Source organism: Spea bombifrons, chromosome 8 (assembly GCF_027358695.1).
Source record: "Spea bombifrons isolate aSpeBom1 chromosome 8, aSpeBom1.2.pri, whole genome shotgun sequence".
NCBI classification, from domain to species: Eukaryota; Metazoa; Chordata; class Amphibia; order Anura; family Pelobatidae; genus Spea; species Spea bombifrons.
Window position 1 is genome coordinate 20,686,851 of NC_071094.1, and position 18,469 is coordinate 20,705,319.

General features: G+C 38.2%; 1 protein-coding gene across 1 annotated transcript in view; it reads right to left on the reverse strand.

The window, feature by feature from the left end:
- Nucleotides 1-18,469, reverse strand: part of DRP2 (dystrophin related protein 2) — a 58,993-nt gene that overhangs the window by 20,930 nt on the left and 19,594 nt on the right. Inside the window, exons 10-16 of the mRNA XM_053473682.1 lie at nucleotides 18,010-18,088; nucleotides 17,017-17,077; nucleotides 16,825-16,886; nucleotides 14,028-14,102; nucleotides 13,313-13,514; nucleotides 12,088-12,173; nucleotides 5,869-6,026 (exon numbers count right to left, since the gene is read on the reverse strand). Of these exons, the coding sequence (XP_053329657.1) occupies nucleotides 5,869-6,026; nucleotides 12,088-12,173; nucleotides 13,313-13,514; nucleotides 14,028-14,102; nucleotides 16,825-16,886; nucleotides 17,017-17,077; nucleotides 18,010-18,088 (723 nt within the window). The remainder of the gene's footprint in view (nucleotides 1-5,868; nucleotides 6,027-12,087; nucleotides 12,174-13,312; nucleotides 13,515-14,027; nucleotides 14,103-16,824; nucleotides 16,887-17,016; nucleotides 17,078-18,009; nucleotides 18,089-18,469) is intronic.

An 18,469-nucleotide genomic window follows, 5' to 3' on the forward strand; every position in this document is an offset into this window, starting at 1 on the left:
TATGAATTTATAGAGCTTGGTATGTCAATCAACACCCCAATACGTGTTTAGCATCATCACTCAAGTACAGTGATACCATCCATATAAGATACAGCATCCATTTTACCACTTGCTCATAAAATTAATTTTTTATTTTATTTTATTATTTTTTTTCTTACATTTTGTTGGAATTGGATGGTTCTCCTGATGGTGACAACTATTTTTTTTTAATTTATTTAGTTTTTAAATATATTTTACTAATCACATTGACATGAATGATTGAATGCAGTACCTGTATTCAAGAAGCATGAGCCCAGAGTTCGCAGGAGGGTCTACAGAGAATGCTTCGACACTGAGGCATTACAGCAACACCGTTTAACCGTAGAATGCAACCTTTGATTAATTAATGAATCCCCATAAAACCTAATAGTGTTGGATCCCTGCTATGGTGTGTAGAAAAATGTTGTGAGTCAGTATGTTTTTGGTTACATTTTTCATATTTCTTATGTGTTCCCCAGAAAGTATTTTCGGTCTTTAAGTTCTTCCAACATAATAGAGGTCACATGGACACCATAAGAAATATACACTCACTGGCCACTTTATTAGGTACACCTTGTTAGTACCGGATTGGACCCACTTTTGCCTTCAGAACTGCCTTCGTTCTTCATGGAATACTTTCTACAAGGTGCTGGAAACAATCCTCAGAGATCTTGGTCCATATGGACATGATGGCATCACGCAGTTGCCGTAGATTTGTCGGCTGCACATCCATGATGTGAATCTCCCATTCCACCACATCCCAAATTTGTTCTAATGGATTGAGATCTGGTGACTGTCAAGGCCATTGGAGTACAGTGAACTAATTGTCATGTTCAAGAAACCAGTTTGAGATGACGTGAGCTTTGTGACATGGTGCATTGTAGTGCTGGAAGTAGCCATCAGAAGATGGGTACACTGTAGTCATAAAGGGATGGACATGGTTGGCAACAATACTCAGGTAGCCTGTCGCGTTTAACAAAGCTCAATTGGTACTAAGGGGCCAAAAATGTGCCAAGAAAACGTCCCCCAAACCATTACATCAACACCACCAGTCCGAACAGTTGATACAAGTCAGGATGGATCCGAGCTTTCATGTTATTTATGCTAAATTCTAAGGCCTTAGTTTCCTTTTCTTAGCTGATAGGAGTGGCACCCGGTGTGGTCTTCTGCTGCTGTAGACCATCTGCTTCACGGTTCGACATGTTATGCATTCAGAGATGGTATTCTGCATACCATGATTGCAACGAGTGGTTATTTAAGTTATTGTTGCCTTTCTGTCATCTCAAACCACTCTGCCCTTTCTCCTCTGACAAGAAGCCATTTTCATCCATACAACTGCCACTGACTGGATATTTTCTCTTTTTCTGACCATTCTCTGCAAACCCTAGAGATGGTTGTGCCTGAAAATCCCAGTAGATCAGCAGTTTCCAAAATACTCAGGCCAGACAGTCTGGCACCAACAACCATGCCACGTTCAGTCACTTATATCCTGTTTATGATGCTCTTTTGAAGTTCAGCAAGTTTTCTTGCTAAATGCATTGAGTTGCTGCCATGTGATTGGCTGAATAGCTATTTGTGTTAACAAGCAATATTTTTTTTTATTTTTTTAATATCCAGGCAAGAATCCAAGTACTATTAAGTATTAAAAATGAAAACGCATATGAGTTGTGATACTAATATCAGCTTAGTTTAAGATTTAAAATAATCTTTCTTTGATAAAAGGCTGTAAAGAACCACCCAAAGTATCCTTTAGATAGAGTCAAATGGTGCAACAAGGGGTTAAACAATATATAGATATTGGAGAAAACCAGACTACGTAAGAAGTAACTCTCATAACATCAGCACCGTGAAGAAGCTTTTTATTGGCAAAACGTGCTGTGTGTGTGAGGGAAGCGGAAGGATCTTATTGACGGTGACCGTGTAGAGAGCAGAAACAACCTTGCAGCGAATATACAGATCGAGTGAAACAGAAGATCTTTAGCAGAACAGGTCTCCTTATTACAGATTTTACATGCAAGTAAATTACACTTGTTAAGCTATGCTTGGGATTGTCTCTTGTTTCCTACATTTGTTATATCGAATTACCTGACTCTGAGTCAACACTTGTGAGTGCACTTCCAAAAGGAGGAAGATTATTGGGTTATATAAAATACTTTCAGAGTTACACATTTGTTTTATTTGGTGGTTTTTTTTCACATGTACACAGAAGAGTTGTTCAAATTAAATTGTAGATATAAGTATTTTTGTGTTTTTATATTTTTACGCCCCAGATTGGTTCAATAATTTATTTTTTAACAGTGTTTTGAAGTGTTTTATTAAAGCAATTTTAACTGTACCCCAAGATATGTATGTAACCCTGTTCTTTGTTTACAGTGAACCAGTGCTCACATTAGATATGTATATTTAAAATAGATAACACAAAGGTTGTGTTTTATGATTTAAAGTTACAAGTGATAAAACGGTTATAAAGTATCAATCAATAAACAAAAGCATTTCCAGAAAGCTTATATAACACTAGCACACATGTATCTTATTTTTATTACCACAGTGAATCAAAAACAACATGGAACCATTTTTTTTTAGCATTGTGTTTATTTTTATCTTATGCAACAAATACAACATTAGCATATATCATGATGTACCTCTCAACTGACAAATAAAAAAATATATAACATGAATCTCCAAAGTCTCCTGAATAACACCATTTAACATGTGTGTTATTTACCATAATAACATGGTCACAATATTCCCCTATATCATGTGTGCACAAAGCTGTTTCAAACCAAGACATTTTAATGTTAGAACCAAAAGCATGCAACTTGTGATTTGTAGGGGATAACTACCCCATACAAACTACATACTGCCTGAAAGCACACACCATAAAATATTTTGAAGACATCTAGGTCCTGCACAGCAAACCTACATCTTTTAAGAACAGAGGATTTTAGTTTTATATTCATATTTTTCATGTTCCAGGCATATTTGAGGATAGATGCTATACCCTGGCCTACCCAGAACAGGAAATAAAATACAAACAAATAATCTTTTAAGTCTACAAAACACATAGGTATCACATATGTGAGGAAAATTGGCATTACATGTCCAGGAGAGACCCCCAAATCATAAGTGCACAAAGTGATTTCAAGATGAGAAATTTGCACAGGTAAACCAAAAAAATGTGCACCTGGTGATTTGGGAGGGGGGGTAACTGCCCCTTAACACCAAAATAATCCCACAATCTATATATTCCCTAAAACAACACCCATTGGGGATTTTAACACAACTTACATTTATTGGTGGCCCACTGCAACCGCAAATCTAAGTGGAACAGAGGGGTTTGAGTCTTTTTCTCAGCCTTTTCAAGTGAGGTACGTTTTGGGATGGAACCTGGAACAAAAAAGAAAACAAAAAAATAATCTCCCACTAGTCCTGAACACCTAGATGCCACATGTATGTGGTATGTCCACTATAAACGGTCACAACAGAATGTTAAAACCAAGAAGGAGCATCTTATGCTTTCAAGGTTAAAACTACCCCTAAACACCAAAATAAACCCTACATATAATATGTTCTTATTCTATGTGGCCACTGCCAACACAAATCTAAGGGGAACAAAGAATTTCTGGGAATTTCTTCTCTACCTTTTCTCATTTCAGACAAGTTTTGGGATAAATCTTGCACACTAGGCTACTTGGATAAAGAAAGGAAATTAAAAAAAATCAAATTTCTCCTGAACACATAGATAACATGTATGTGTGGTAAGACAGCGTTTCATATTCACACGAAACCTCAACTTCGCCATTTTTTATGTTTAACCAGGAATGTGCATTTCATGATTTTGGTGTAAAACTACACCTAAACATAAAACCCCATAAAATATATAGTCACTTAAAGCACATTGACTAAGGACCTCGTAGATACTCTACTTACCTTTCTAAGTGGATTGCCACAACAGGAACACAGAAATTTGAGTTTTTCATCTAGCTTTTCACATTTTTATGGTGTATCAGGATGAATTGTACACATTGAAATCTTTCCCTTCTTTCTTGCACACATGGCATGGTTCCTTCTCTAGGTTTGGAGCAATTTTGAAAATTTTATTGGTGTCTCTCCATCCATTGGTTTGAAAAAGTCCTGTTTGAAACCAGCCAGGGAGCCCAAAGTCTCTCAATCTTCAGTCTACTCACACCAAGCGTAAATGGATAATGTTCCCCAGGCGCTCTATCTCACATCACCAGCTCAAGATAATCAATATTCAACGAAGGAGAAAAGAGAGGCACTCCAGAATGGCTTTCCCGTTCATAAAATATATATATTGGAAGAATAAATCTCAGCAGTCGTTGGGAATTCACGTCAACAATCTCCTACAGACGTAAAGTGTTTCGCACCTCACTTACTCATAAGTGCATTTATATTTTAGGATCTCAGAGCAAACTGACATGCAAATACAAAACAGTTAGTGATTATATCTAGGGGGTAGAGGTTAGTGTAAGAGGTAGTGCTGAAGTACCATTAGTGGATAGAAATAGGGTTAGGTTGGAGTTAATGTATAGTATTAGTGATAGGGATGATCACCAGATTCGAATCACTGGCTCTTGATTGGTGAAACAAATGATCAGTGACCCAAAGAGTCCTAAAGCGTGACCTGGTAGTAAGTATTCAGATAGCAATTTATAAGGTTAAAAATATTAAAACAAAATTAGAGTTGTAAAAAAATGTAATTGCTATCAGATTACTTGTAAATAACATGTTAGGGGTACTGATATTGATCAGTGATACTGATTACCTAGTTATTAGTAGTTGTCAGACACCTGGGGTCATTTTCCTTCCGCGATAGGGCCGCAGGGTTGCAGAGTAGGCCGCATTCCTTGCCTCGAGTAGCCTGAATGCCGCATATGGTGGTGCGAATGTGGAGTTGGCCGCATTCCCGACATTCAGAGGTGTGACTGCGCTGCAGCTGATCTGGGGGCGTATACTACTGCCCAATGGTGCATCCTCATTGGTGGAGTGGAGGAGGGGCTTAACTGGCAGACCAGCTCTGAGGAAGGTGGCATCCTGAAGCCAGTGGGATGAGCCTTTAACCTACAGCCTTATATAAGTCTTGCACTCTCTTTTTGCTATTCTGGATTTTTGCCAAGCTGTGGTGTCTTTCTCTGTACAGTCAGCATTCCCCTTGTGTTTCTTGCTATAGCTTGCTGACCTTACTTGACTTCGCTTGACCTCACGGCTTTTGACTTTGGCTTGCTACCTGGATTATCCTGTCTGTTTCCTGTCCTTAGACCTCCGCTTGTTAACACATTGTGAACTAGTGCTGCCTGCCTTGACCCTCTGGACTGATTATTGACTTGCTATGTGGTGTTACGGACTACCTGCCTCTGGGTGACTGCACTTCTTGCCTTACTCCCCCAGCCAAGTCCTGATCGTAATGTAATAAAATATAACAATTTTTTTTATTGAGAATGTTTGTGTTGTGTTTTTTTTTTTATGACTTCCACACAGGGAAGAATTTGTAGTGGCCGCTTATTGGCTTGGGAGACACATAGTTGGCAGTGAAAGTCCACTTTGCTATCTATGAATGACATAGGCAGTTGGCTCCCAATGGCATATTCCCCCTCCCTATTTGTTGTTTTATTCACAGCAATTGCTGGCAAGAAATGGTTTCCATCCACATATGCATTGCTAAGCAGTAAATGCATTCTGATGACTCTCTGTATGCAATAAAGTGTATATGAGGGCTGCAATGTACCTAGTAAACAGACAGCATAAGAGATATCCATGTCAACTAATTGTGTACAATCTGTGCTCTGACTTTATGTAGGATGAAAATGTCTTCCTTTAGAGAATACTTACAAATCTAAAACAGCTTCTAACACTGGGTTCGACGTTGCTCCCACCAAAAGCTGCAACCTCCCCTAGCTGGCGTGGAATCTGAATTGCCTCATGGAGAAGAAGGCCAAGTTGCCGCTGGTCACAAGTACCCCCAGGGCTGGCCACTTGAGAAAACAGATCTAAAGAAAAATCAGTAAGGTAAAATCAAGCAATAATCATGCATTCTTGTGGCCTGTGTTCACTACTTTCCTCTTGTTTTCTGCTACCTCCTTAGTTTCACATTAGTAGCTCATAAACATGCATTTCTCTTTTACATCTTCTTCCTGAACCATACCTATTATAGAAACTTTCACTTCTACATACACAGTAGCGTACCTGGTGGGGGGCATCGGTTGTGCACCCTTCTAGAGGTGAACATTATAGTATGTCTATGGAAGTGCAGGGTCAGTTGGGGAGATCAAAAATGTGGGGTGCCACATACAAGATCCTCTACAAAACTACAAATACAAATAGGTACGCCACTGCTTCTACACCATGGAGGTTAAATGCAGCTCTCAAGCAGTTCTCAAAACCCTGTGAACTGACTTTTTAGGCATTTAACAATTAGGCACATGTGATTAGGAGTATATGCATGTTTAAGGGAATGGACTTATCTGAACTATCCCAATTTGGCACATGGATAATAATAGAATTACCTTAAATTAATACACTGCATGTGAGCACACACCTTACTGCTGATCAAACATGCATGGAAACACGCCAAGAGGTAAAGTGGAAGTTTGGTTTGCCTGTGCACTTGACACAACCCTAACAACCCTAACCCTGGGAGGTAACCAGGTTTGGATCAAGGTGTAGTTGCTCTGGGACCTGCAGGGAGAGTGACGAGTGAGCATGTGGGCTGGCTTTAATATTAACCCTTTCACATCCACATCCCCTGTCACAGTGAGAGTTGGCAGGTAGTGGCCCTGAGGCGTCAATGACATCAGACAATGTAAGCTTTAGAATAGCTATATAGCGCTCTCTATAAAATCCTTGACAAGACAAAAAAAGCTAATAATGAAAAAGCTAACCCTATTTACTGTTTGTGTTGTCTTGTTTTCAGTGTAATTCTTTGGAGAAATGTAATTTAAAATTAAGGGACTATCTCAAAGGGAATTTAAGATCTGTAGCCAAAGTTGTAAAAAGTAGCATATGTAATCAACGTTCATTCCTGTGGTTTTCTCACTTCTCTTCATTCCACCATTGCAAGTGGTGCCAGAACCAATCAACAACAAAAGGAGAATTATAATAAATAATATATAAACATAATTCAGACCCTGAAAACAATGACTTGCAACTTTTCCCACTGATAAAGACATATTGCTTACTTTAACCATCACATATGTTTTTTAGTTAGTGTAGTTTACTAAAAAATAGGTTTTGTGGTTTATTAAAATGACAGTTTATGGTACTGTTGTAAATTGTGTCATATTTGCTTTAAAAATCATTGACAATTTGAGTGTAAAGATTCCACTCAATATACATCTTTGATATTCTATATATTTTATATATTGCCTTTTCTATATAATGTTACTATAATGTTATTCAGTTTTTTTTTTTTTTTTTTTTTTTTTTCTTTGTCATAACATATGATTTATCCACCGTTCTCAACGCCTGCCATTATTTCTAACAAGGTTTCCCATCTCTTCTCCTCCTTTCGGTTCATTTGAACCTAAGTATGTATCTTGATAATTTTGTTATCACCGGGATGCATTTGTTTAGTCTACTTATGTTATGTCGCACTTGCGGGTGCATTTTTGTCTCGCCTTTTTGCCCCTGTGATGGAGTATATTGGTTGAGTACTCTTTGTCAATTTGGTTTTTATGTATGTTCTAATATGATTTGTATTTTTGTAAATGTTTTTTATGGTTTGCGAGATGGAGCTGGGGCTTTAGGCGGAAAAACAGAGGGGCTATATAGATTTTGCAGGTGGGCTAGGGCCGTTGTGACAGACCAGAAAAGTCCTTTTCTCTATTATCATTTAAATGGGTCTTAAATGTGTATCGGTCAACACTCAAGGTCTAAACTCGCCTGAAAAACGTAGTAGAGTCTATTCGTGTTTAAAGAAAGAAAGGATTGACGTAGCGTTTTTTCAAGAAACGCACTGGAGGACTATTGATAAATTAAGATGGGGGGGGAGACTCTTTCCACATACCTTTCATGCTTCATTGCAAGATAAAAAAAAAAGAGGGGTAGCGATTTCCTTTTCAAATAATATTAGTATAGAAACAACATATATAGAAGAAGATGTAAATGCTTGTTACCTGATATGGGTGGGTACATTAAATAACATAAAATATACATTAGTTAATATTTATTTTCCTAATAAGGAGCCCCTTACACATCTTAAAATTATTTTGGATAAAGTTGAACAAATAAAAACAGGAATTCTTATTATTGCAGGGGATTTTAACTGCATATTAGACATAACAATGGATAAAGAAACTGGTAAGCATAAACAAATTAATAAAAATTTAAAAAAGAGAACTAATTCCTTTCGTAATATTATAGATAAAGCTAACCTTTATGATTTATGGAGAGTTAAGCATCCCTCACTAAGAGACTATTCTCATTATTCAAATGTACACAAGTCATTCTCTAGAATTGATATGGTCCTTGGCGACCTTAGAGCAATTAACCAAGTTGAACGGATTTTACTGAGGGAGAACATTTGGTCTGACCATAGTTTAATTTTTTTCGATCTTAAAGATATCTGGGGTCCAACTTCGTGTACGACATGGCGGTTGGATGATTCGCTTTTGTTTTCAGCAATAAATAGAGAACTTATTTCAAATATGACTAAAAATTTTTTTCAAGAAAACAAAGCAGGTCAAACATCCCAAGGGATACGATGGTGTACTTATAAGGCGGTCGCCAGGGGCTTCTTTATTAAGATCAAAAAAAATATGATAGCAAAACGGGAGAACTTGTTAAATGAGCTTTATGTGTCTTATTATAATTTGATGAAAGATTTTAAATCGGACCCTACACATATCTGTATAAAAGATATTGCAAGTCTTAGAGATAAAATAAACCAGAAAGAACTGGAAAAGACTAGATATTGCATGGAAAAATTAAAATTAAAATTTTATCATAAAAGCAATAGACCAGATAAATTAATGACAAATCTACTTAAAAAACAAAGGGCCAAAGAAAGAATTACGAAGATTGTAACACAAGGAAACATACGAATGTCTCCTGAAGATGTTGCAGAGGGGTTCAGATTATATTATAATTCATTATATAATATACCATCAGAAACTAATGAGTCAGAGGTAGAGACATATTTAAATTCGATAAATTTTCCAGCTTTAAATCAAGAACAGAGAGAAACATTACTTAAACCGCTGCAAAGGGAAGAACTAAGTTCACTAATTGATAAATTACAAAGAGCTAAAACACCTGGGCCGGATGGATTTACGAATCTGTTTTATAAGACCTTTAAAAAAGATATTATAGATCGAATGTTAGATATGTTTCATGAAATCACGATCACAGGCTCCTGTCCAAAAGAATTTTTACAGGCCAATATCCTACCAATATTAAAAAAAGATAAAAACTCTGAAGACATAAAAAATTACCGCCCCATATCATTAATAAATGTCGATACAAAATTATTTTCGTCACTACTTGCGGAACGATTAAAACCAATCTTGCAAACTCTGATCCATCCAGACCAGGTGGGTTTTGTGTCGGGCAGAGATTCGGCAAATAACATTAGATGTCTGGTGGATATATTGGACTATGTAGAAAAACATAGGTGCCCCCTTCTGTCCCTGTCATTAGATGCAGAGAAAGCATTTGACAGGGTCAGTTGGGGGTACCTTAAAGTAACTTTAAAACATTTCGGTCTTTCTGGTTGGATGTACACAGCTATTAATGCTTTATATTCTAATCCTAGCGCCCGGGTAGTGGGTTCTGGTTTTTGTTCTGACTGGTTCGACCTTCAGAATGGCACCCGTCAGGGGTGTCCACTATCCCCTATCCTATACATTCTGTCTCTTGAGCCCCTTGCTATTCAGATAAGAAATAATTATAAAATCAAGGGCATTGAGATAGGTAATAACATATATAAACTTCTTCTTTATGCGGACGATGTGATTATTTTTTTGTCTGATCCACTGTCCTCACTTCCCATCTTTCTTTCCGAAATAGAAAAATATAGTAAGGTTTCGAACTATAAGTTAAATATGAATAAGTCCATCGCGCAAGTTAAAAATATGAAACCCCATCACGTTTACAGACTTTCAATGAGTTACTCATTGAATACAAAGGCGAGTGATTTTGATTATTTAGGGATTTGTATTCCAGATAAATTGGAAGATCTAGTATCTAAAAATTATCTACGTACTTTAAAAACTTCTACTGAATTGATTAGAGAATGGCGGAAAACAGATCTCTCATGGTGGGGACGGGTCAACGCGTTAAAAGCCTACTTAACTCCGAAATGGACTTATTTGTTTCGGATGCTTCCTGCAAAAATCCCAAAGAATTGGCTGGAAATAATTCATACTTCTTTTATAAACTTTGTTTGGAAAGGGAAAATTCCTAGGATAAATTCTAAATTACTGGGTGCTAAACCCAAAAATGGGGGAATGGGATTCCCTTTGATCCAACAGATATATGATGCAAGCATTTTGTTACATATAACTAAAATATATCAACAGACCATTAAAAAAGAAAGATGGTATATAATAGAACAAAATGCCTTGGGAAACACTCATCTTAATAAATTAGTATGGTCTATAAAGGATAGAGACACATTAATTCAAATCCAAGGGAAAAACAGGGTTCTAGAGGGAATTATCCCAGAATGGTTACGTATTAAAAAAAGATTAGGTATTAAAGGGAAATTGATAGATTCATTAAGTATAGACGTGTTAGAAAAAACGATCGATAACATCTCTCTTGCTCAATGGACAGATGCTGGTATACAATCAATAGCTGAAATTATGATACAGGGACAACTGATTCCCTTTCCAGATCTAGTAGAAAAACTGAAACCTTTTTCTCCATCCATATTTAATTATTTAAGGATTAAACATTGTATCAATAAACATGTAGTCTGCACACAGAGTGAAATCCATAGGAGAATTACATCTATTTTTAGCCTTACTAAACCTATAAAATTATTATCAAAATGTATAGAACTGATGAGAGTAATTGAGGGAGACTTACCCACTATTTCGGTAAAAGAAAGATGGGAAAAAGATCTAAACATTATAATTTCAAATGACCAATGGTTAAATATGTATAAACAACTCCTTCCGAGAGTCCACGATCTCTCATTATTAGAGACTCATTATAAAGTCGTCAACAAATGGTATAGAGTCCCCACCAAGATTGCTCTTATGTTTACAACGTGTCCAAATACTTGTTGGCGTTGCGGGCAGGGGGAGGGAACTTACCTACATATTTGGTGGTCCTGCCCAATAGTGTTTAAATTTTGGGCAGACATTCTAGTTTTTTTGAAAACGGTTGACGATATAAATTTGCCGAATTCACCCTTATCTCTTTTATTACACCAAGGTTGGCCCTTATTGTCTCCGACTCAGTTAAACCTAACGATACACACATGCTTGGCAGTCAAGAAATGTATCGCTAGGGAATGGAAACAAGCTAGACATTTCGTTTGGTCTCATTTTGAGAAACAACTGCTGTATCAAATTACCATGGAAAGGGAAATTTCTCGAACTCTTTATATATCTTTAAAAAAATCCCGTTATTGGGATTTATGCTTTCAAAAAATCAATAGATCTCGATCTCAATTGGATTAGTAGTCCCTCTGAAGTTTCGGAAATATCTCGCCCTCGCCCCAGCTCCATCTCTTTGTTTAATATTTTGTGTATTTTCCTTTTTTTTTTTTTTTTTTTTTTTTTTTTTTTTTTTTTTTTTTTCTTTTCTTTTCTCTATGGTCTGCTGGTTACACAACTGAACGGGGATGACCAATTGATTGTCTGTCTCTTTATTTACAAATGCTTTCCCCTATTTAGCTTGGGATCCCGACAGACAGTATATATTATTGTCTATTTTTAATTGTTTATCATAGAGATTGTTTTTTCGTGGTGTTCTATGTCATTTCTTCTATTTTCGTAAATAAAATAAAAAAAAAAAAAAAAAAAAAAAAAAAAAAAAATGACAGTTTCATTATTTATTCTTTCCACAAGCCCAACAGGGTCCCGTCTTCCAAAAAATACTTACATTGAAGTTTTCCCTTCACATCACAATCACACAGGCACACTATTCCAGCTTTGAAAGAGAGAGCTCTGATCCTACCACTGCGAGCACTGCAAAGAAAAAATATATCTTAGCTTTAGTTTAGTGCAAGTTAAGTAAGCATATGGTAACATTTTTAAATCATTATTGAACAGTGGGCATTTGCTCTGGGGAATACTTGCAAGATATGCTTCTTTTCCAGACAAATACTATAGTAGAAAATAAATAGTGCAGAAAATAAATAGTGCAGAAAACAGGCAAGTTTCTTATTAGGCTAAACAGACTACAGTTTAGTTTTCTGTTTTTTAATCTCTTTTATTTCGGCAAATAGCTGGTAAAACACAGACAGAAAAAAGGAGAGAACGTGGAAGAGGGCACAGGAAGTAAATAAATATGTTGAACATAAAGAAATATTCGAGTGTCTAATGTATTCAGTCAGAATTGTAAAATTTCAGAATTCAAGTAATACATAAGAAACATTCGAGTAAGGCTTGTATACAGTGGGCATTATAGAAATTCAAAATTCAGATAATGGCGTAAATAGGCTTTTAATCAAATCTTAAAGGATTAACAATTAACCAAAAAAATTATTACAAAATATATTTTAGGATATTCGAATGTTACATATTTTTTTTTACATTCAATTGGTGCTATTTAACACTTTTCTATATTTCTTATAACATACAAAGTCAACAAGCATACATACCAACATACATACAAAAAAAAAATAACTCACAGCTTCAGAGGCATGAGGCGCATGTGGACCTTCCCATTGGGGAAACAGAGGTAAGGGAATTCTTTGACTTAAATATTTGGTCCAAGGTCGCCAAATAGAATTGTATTTATTTAGTATTTATTTTCCAATAGAGGCGAAAAAAACATTTTATATTAACATTCGATTTGATTCATTACCTCTGACCAAGGAATGGATATAATTTTTTCCAATTTCTGGATATTGTTATCCTTGCAGCCAATAATATATGAATAAGCAATTTCTGAGATGGTGTATTTTTAATATGGAGATCCATATGAAACAAGCTTTGATGTTATTTCTATATTCAGAGAAAACCTCTTAATTTATCACGTTTATCAAGAAATCCTATATTCAAGGTGAGATGATTTAAACAGTGAAATTTCACCATCTCTATGCAAGTGACATGACACAGTGGTATGCAAGTAAAGGGAGTAAAGGGTGTAAAGGGAGTCTTACCCATCAAATACATTAAGCAGCCAATTGAGAGTTAGATCCACACATAGTGGGACATTCACCAGAAGGCCTCGCTCTTCCTCTAACCTTTCATATAGTGAACTTAGACAGCGAATCACATCAAGAACATCAAGAGAGCGCTCAGGAGACTGCAGGATATCATAGCTAAATATCTGGGAGAGGAGGGGGAGCGTGACTAAATCCACTAAAAAGGAGACAAGACCATAGTGACAGAAAAAGGAGAGTTTTGTGTAACAGGCAAGAATGACAAAGATTGAAAGTTGAGGATGTGGAAAAAAAAAATAAGACAAAATAGGAGGATACAGATAATAAAACAAAAGAGGAATATAACGGTGCTCCACAGGTGCAAGGAAAGCAATTGGGAGAGAGAGAAAAAATTTGACTAATTAGTTTAGAGGCAAATTTGATCACTTACACTACTAACCTTGTTTCTGCAGCAGCATTTTATGATTCTACGATTTTCAAATAATACACCATATAGGATATTTTTTTGACTCCCTCCCATTTTCTAAATTACCAAGCTCTCCTCTAGACATTAATTGCCATTACTAATTTAATGATAAACCTCACCCCTCTAAATACATAAGGCACAGCCCACAAAAAATCAAATACACTAAAAAAATACTTGCCATCCCAACTACACAGTTTACCCAGCAAATCTCCAAACCCATTTACTGCCCTCGTGTTCCCAGCTTACATCTCAAAGCCTTTTGCACTCTGCGCAGTTTCAGAGCAGTCCGATATGCAGAAAATTTGATGTTGTTTAAATCACCTGCCAATAGAATACACATTTATAATATAAAAGTTTGCAATACTTTTACATAACTTAATATATACCGTATTGGCTCGAATATAGGCCGCACTTTTTTCCCCCACTTTAAGTCTTTAAAGTGGGGGTGCGGCCTATATTCGGGTACTAGCACCCGACGCCCGGGACATGCAGTTCTGGGCGCCGGGCAGGCAGCGGGGTTAGGATACAGATCCCCCGCAGCGGTGCAGGGGACCTGTATCCTACTCTCCGATACGCTCAGACGGCCTCCCCTGCCAGCACTTTCCACGGGGGGGGGGGGTTTGGGGTGCCGGCACGGGAGGTTGTCTAAGCGCATCGTACGGACGGTCACCGGCTGCGGCGATGCGGGTAAACAGCCTCCGCTGCCGGCACGTCTGCACGATGTATTGGCTCGAATATAGGCCGCACTTTTTTTCGCGCTTTTTTTGCGGCCTATATTCGGGGACTAGCGCCCGACGCCCGGGACATGAAGTTCTGGGCGCCGGGCAGGCCGGTGCAGGGGACCTGTATCCTCCTCTCCGATACGCTCAGACAGCCTCCCCTGCCAGCACTTTCCACGGGGGAGGGGGGGCGGGGGTTTGGTGCCGGCACGGGAGGTTGTCTAAGGGCATCGTGCGGACGGTCACCGGCTGCGGCGATGCAGGTAAACAGCCTCCGCTGCCGGCACGTCTGCACGATGTGCTTTAACAATCTCCCTTGCCGGGAATTCCCACGGGGGGAGTCCCGGCAAGGGAGATTGTTAAAGCACATCGTGCAGATGTCCCGGTAGCGGAGGTTGTTTACCCGCATCGCCGCAGCCGGTGACCGTCCGCACGATGCGTTTTACCTCTGTCCCCAAGACTTACCAGAGCAGACTCCCGGGTGTCTTGCGGGGCCGGCGGGGGACATCAACGCAATACGCGTATACAACTTCCGGTGCCGGCACATCCGCTGAGTGCCGGCACCGGAAGTTGTATACCCGGGAGTCTAGTCTGGTAAGTCGGGGGGGCAGCATATCTCGGGGGGAGGAGGAGGACAGTGGCAGCATATCTCGGGGGGGGGGACAGTGGCAGCATATCTCGGGGGGGATAGCGGCAGCATATCTCGGGGGGGGGAGACAGAGTGGCAGCATGTTTTTTTGGTGCTTTTTTTAAAGAAAAAAACTTTTTCTTTAAAAAAGCACCAAACTTTTAGGGTGCGGCCTATATACGGGGGCGGCCTATATCCGAGCCAATACGGTATATTACACACACACACAAGTATATATATATACAGTCATGTGAAAAAGAAAGTGCACATCCTTTGAAATCTATGGTTTTACATTCATCTGTTTCTAAGCAGGTATTAAAATTAGGTAGATACAATCTCAGATGAACACACGACATTAAACCATCTCATGATTTATTCAACAAAAGTAATGCCAACATGGAGAAGCCATGTGTGAAAAACTAAGTACACACTTACTGTTTCCATATGGATTATGATGCCAAGTAGCAGACAGGGGCTGCTAATCAAATGTCCTTGATCAGCAAGTGTGACCACCTATATAAAAGCCTTGTTTGGCAGTTTGCTGGTGTGGAGCATTCAGGTGTGTGCTAACAAAATGCCAAGGAGGAAAGACATCAGCAATGATCTTAAAAGAGCAATTGTTTCAGCCCATCACTCTGGGAAGGGTTATAAGGCCAATTCCAAACAAGTCCATCATTCTATAGTGAGAAGGATTATGAAAAAGTGGAAAACACTCAAGGCAGTTGACAATCTTCTCAGAAGTAGATGACCCAGCAAATTCACCCCAAGGTCAGACCGTGCAACGCTCAGAAAAATTGCAAAAAAAAAAAACAAGAGTTACATCTCAGACTCTACAGGCCTCAGTTAGCATGCCAAATGTTAAAGTTCATGACAGTGCAACGAGAAAGCATCTTCTCTCTAAAAATAACATGGCAGTCTTTTGGAAAGATAAGACCAAAGTGTTGAGATTTGGCCATAATTCACAGTGCCATGTTTGGAGAAAACAAACACCTCATACGAACTGTCAAGTACGGTGGTGAAGGAGTGATGATTTGGGCTTGTTTTGTAGCCACAGGACCTGGGAACCTTGCAGTCATTGAGTCGACCATAAACTTCTCTGTATACCAAAGTATTCTACAGTCAAAAGTGAGGCCATCTGTCCGACAGTTAAAGCTTGGCCAAAACTGGGTCATGCAACAGGACAATGATCCCAAGCAAACCAGAAAAGTTACAACAGAATGCCTGAAAAAGAAATGCCTACAAACCTTAATGAACTAAAGCAACGTTGCAAAAAATAGTAGGACAAAACTCCTCCGCAATGATGTGAGAGACTGGTAAATTCATACAGAAAACGATTACTTTAAGTTATTCCTGCTAAAGGTGGTTGTACAAGCTATTGAACCATAAGGTCTACTCCGTTTTTCACACATATCTTCTCCATTTTGGTTTTATTTCGGTTGAATAAATCATGACATGGTGTAATATGTCATATGTTGTTGTCCATCTGAGGTTGTTGTTTTTAGACCCGCTAGGGAACAGATGATTGTTATTATGTCTTGATATGTAAAACCATAGAATTCAAAGGAGGGTGTACTTTCTTTTTCACATAATGTCATGGAAAACTAGATGTGTACATTCAACAGTGTAATTTATGCTGAAAAACTGAGAGTTGTGAGATCAAGAAACATAGGAGACAAGACAAGGGAGAATTTCTTACCAAGAGCCTGGTAGAGCTCTGTCATTTTGGGATGATCCCAGCATGTAGTCTGAGCCTGGTGACTAAACAGACAATTGTTTTTTTTAAGGAAACGAAGAAGGGAGTAGAACAAAATCACACAAAGGAAATATAAAAATTGAATTAAGATTTTAGGAGTAGAAAAAAAAGATTAACAGGCTTGAGTGCACTTACTTGATGTAATATGGCACCTTGTTGGGGGATATTGCCCTCTCCCAGGGAACCTGAACAGATGCTAAAAATTGGATACAAAAAAATCACCATCTATATACTTCAATCCTTGTCCAATGCATTCAAATTTGTTTACCAACCTTCTAGTTCACCCATCTTTTATACACTACATAAGTATTGGGACATGCCTCTTTATTATTGAATTCAGGTGTTTCGGTCCAATAGCCACAGGTGTATAAAGTCAAGCACCTAGCCATACAGTCTGCATTTACAAACATTTATGGAAAAAATGGCCAAGCAGTTGTATGCAAGCCTCACATCACCGAGTACAATACCAAGTGTTTTAAAGCACTCTGCCACTGGACTCTGGAACAGTGGAAATGTGTGCAGTACAGTGACAAATCACTCTTCTCTGTTTGAGCGAGTTTGGGTTTGGAGGATGCCTGGAGAACAGCATCAACCTGACTGCATTGTGCAAACTGTAAAGTTTGTGGAGATAATGGTATGGGGCTGTTTGGGTTGATCTTGGCCCCTTATGTCCAGTAAATGCTTCCAACTTCGTGGGAGGCGTTTGGGGAAGGCCCTTTTCTATTCCAGCATGATTGTGCCCCAGCGAACAAAGCAAGGTCCATAAAAGCATTGTTAAATAAGTTTAGTGACTGGCCCGCAAAGAGCCCTGACCTCAACCCCATCGAATACTTTTGGGATGAACTGAAACGGAGACTGTGAGCCAGGCCTTCTCGTCTAACATTAGTGCCTGGCCTCACAAACTCTCTACTGGGTGAATTGGCAAAAAAATCCCACAGAAATACTCCAGAATCTTGCGAAAGCCTTCCCAGAAGAATGGAAGTTCTTATTGATGCAAAAGGGGACCAACTACCTATTAATGTCTATGTATTTAGACATTCTATGCAATCGTCAGGTGTCCCAACACTTTTGTCCATATAGTGTATGTCCCTCTCCCACATAACAGCTGATGCTAGCTGAATGACTTACAAGAAAGAAAGTGTTGGGATTCAGGTCCAAAGTCACGGTGAGCATCTTGAAGCTGCTTAAGACGTTCCCCTACAGATGCCTGAAGAGATAGGCATGTGATACAGATAGATAGATCTTTATGAAATTAAAAATATATTGCTACCAGAAATTTGACTTTTGATGTAAAAATATAAATATACACATTTATGTGCAACATTTCACATATAATAAATGTGTTTTTTTCATATTTTATATAGAATTTTTTGGCAACACAATTAGAATCATGCAAATCCAGGCCTTTAGCAGTCTACTTGTACCATTGTGTATTTGCAGAGGAATATTTTTGCTTAAATACACCACAAAAATGAGTAGAATGAAAATAGATTAGCGTTGGTACCATGTTAGCCCTAGAATTACAGGAGACAAGTGGAGTTTGAATGATAACTTTTTTGGCTAACTGAGTAAATATAAATTGCAAGCT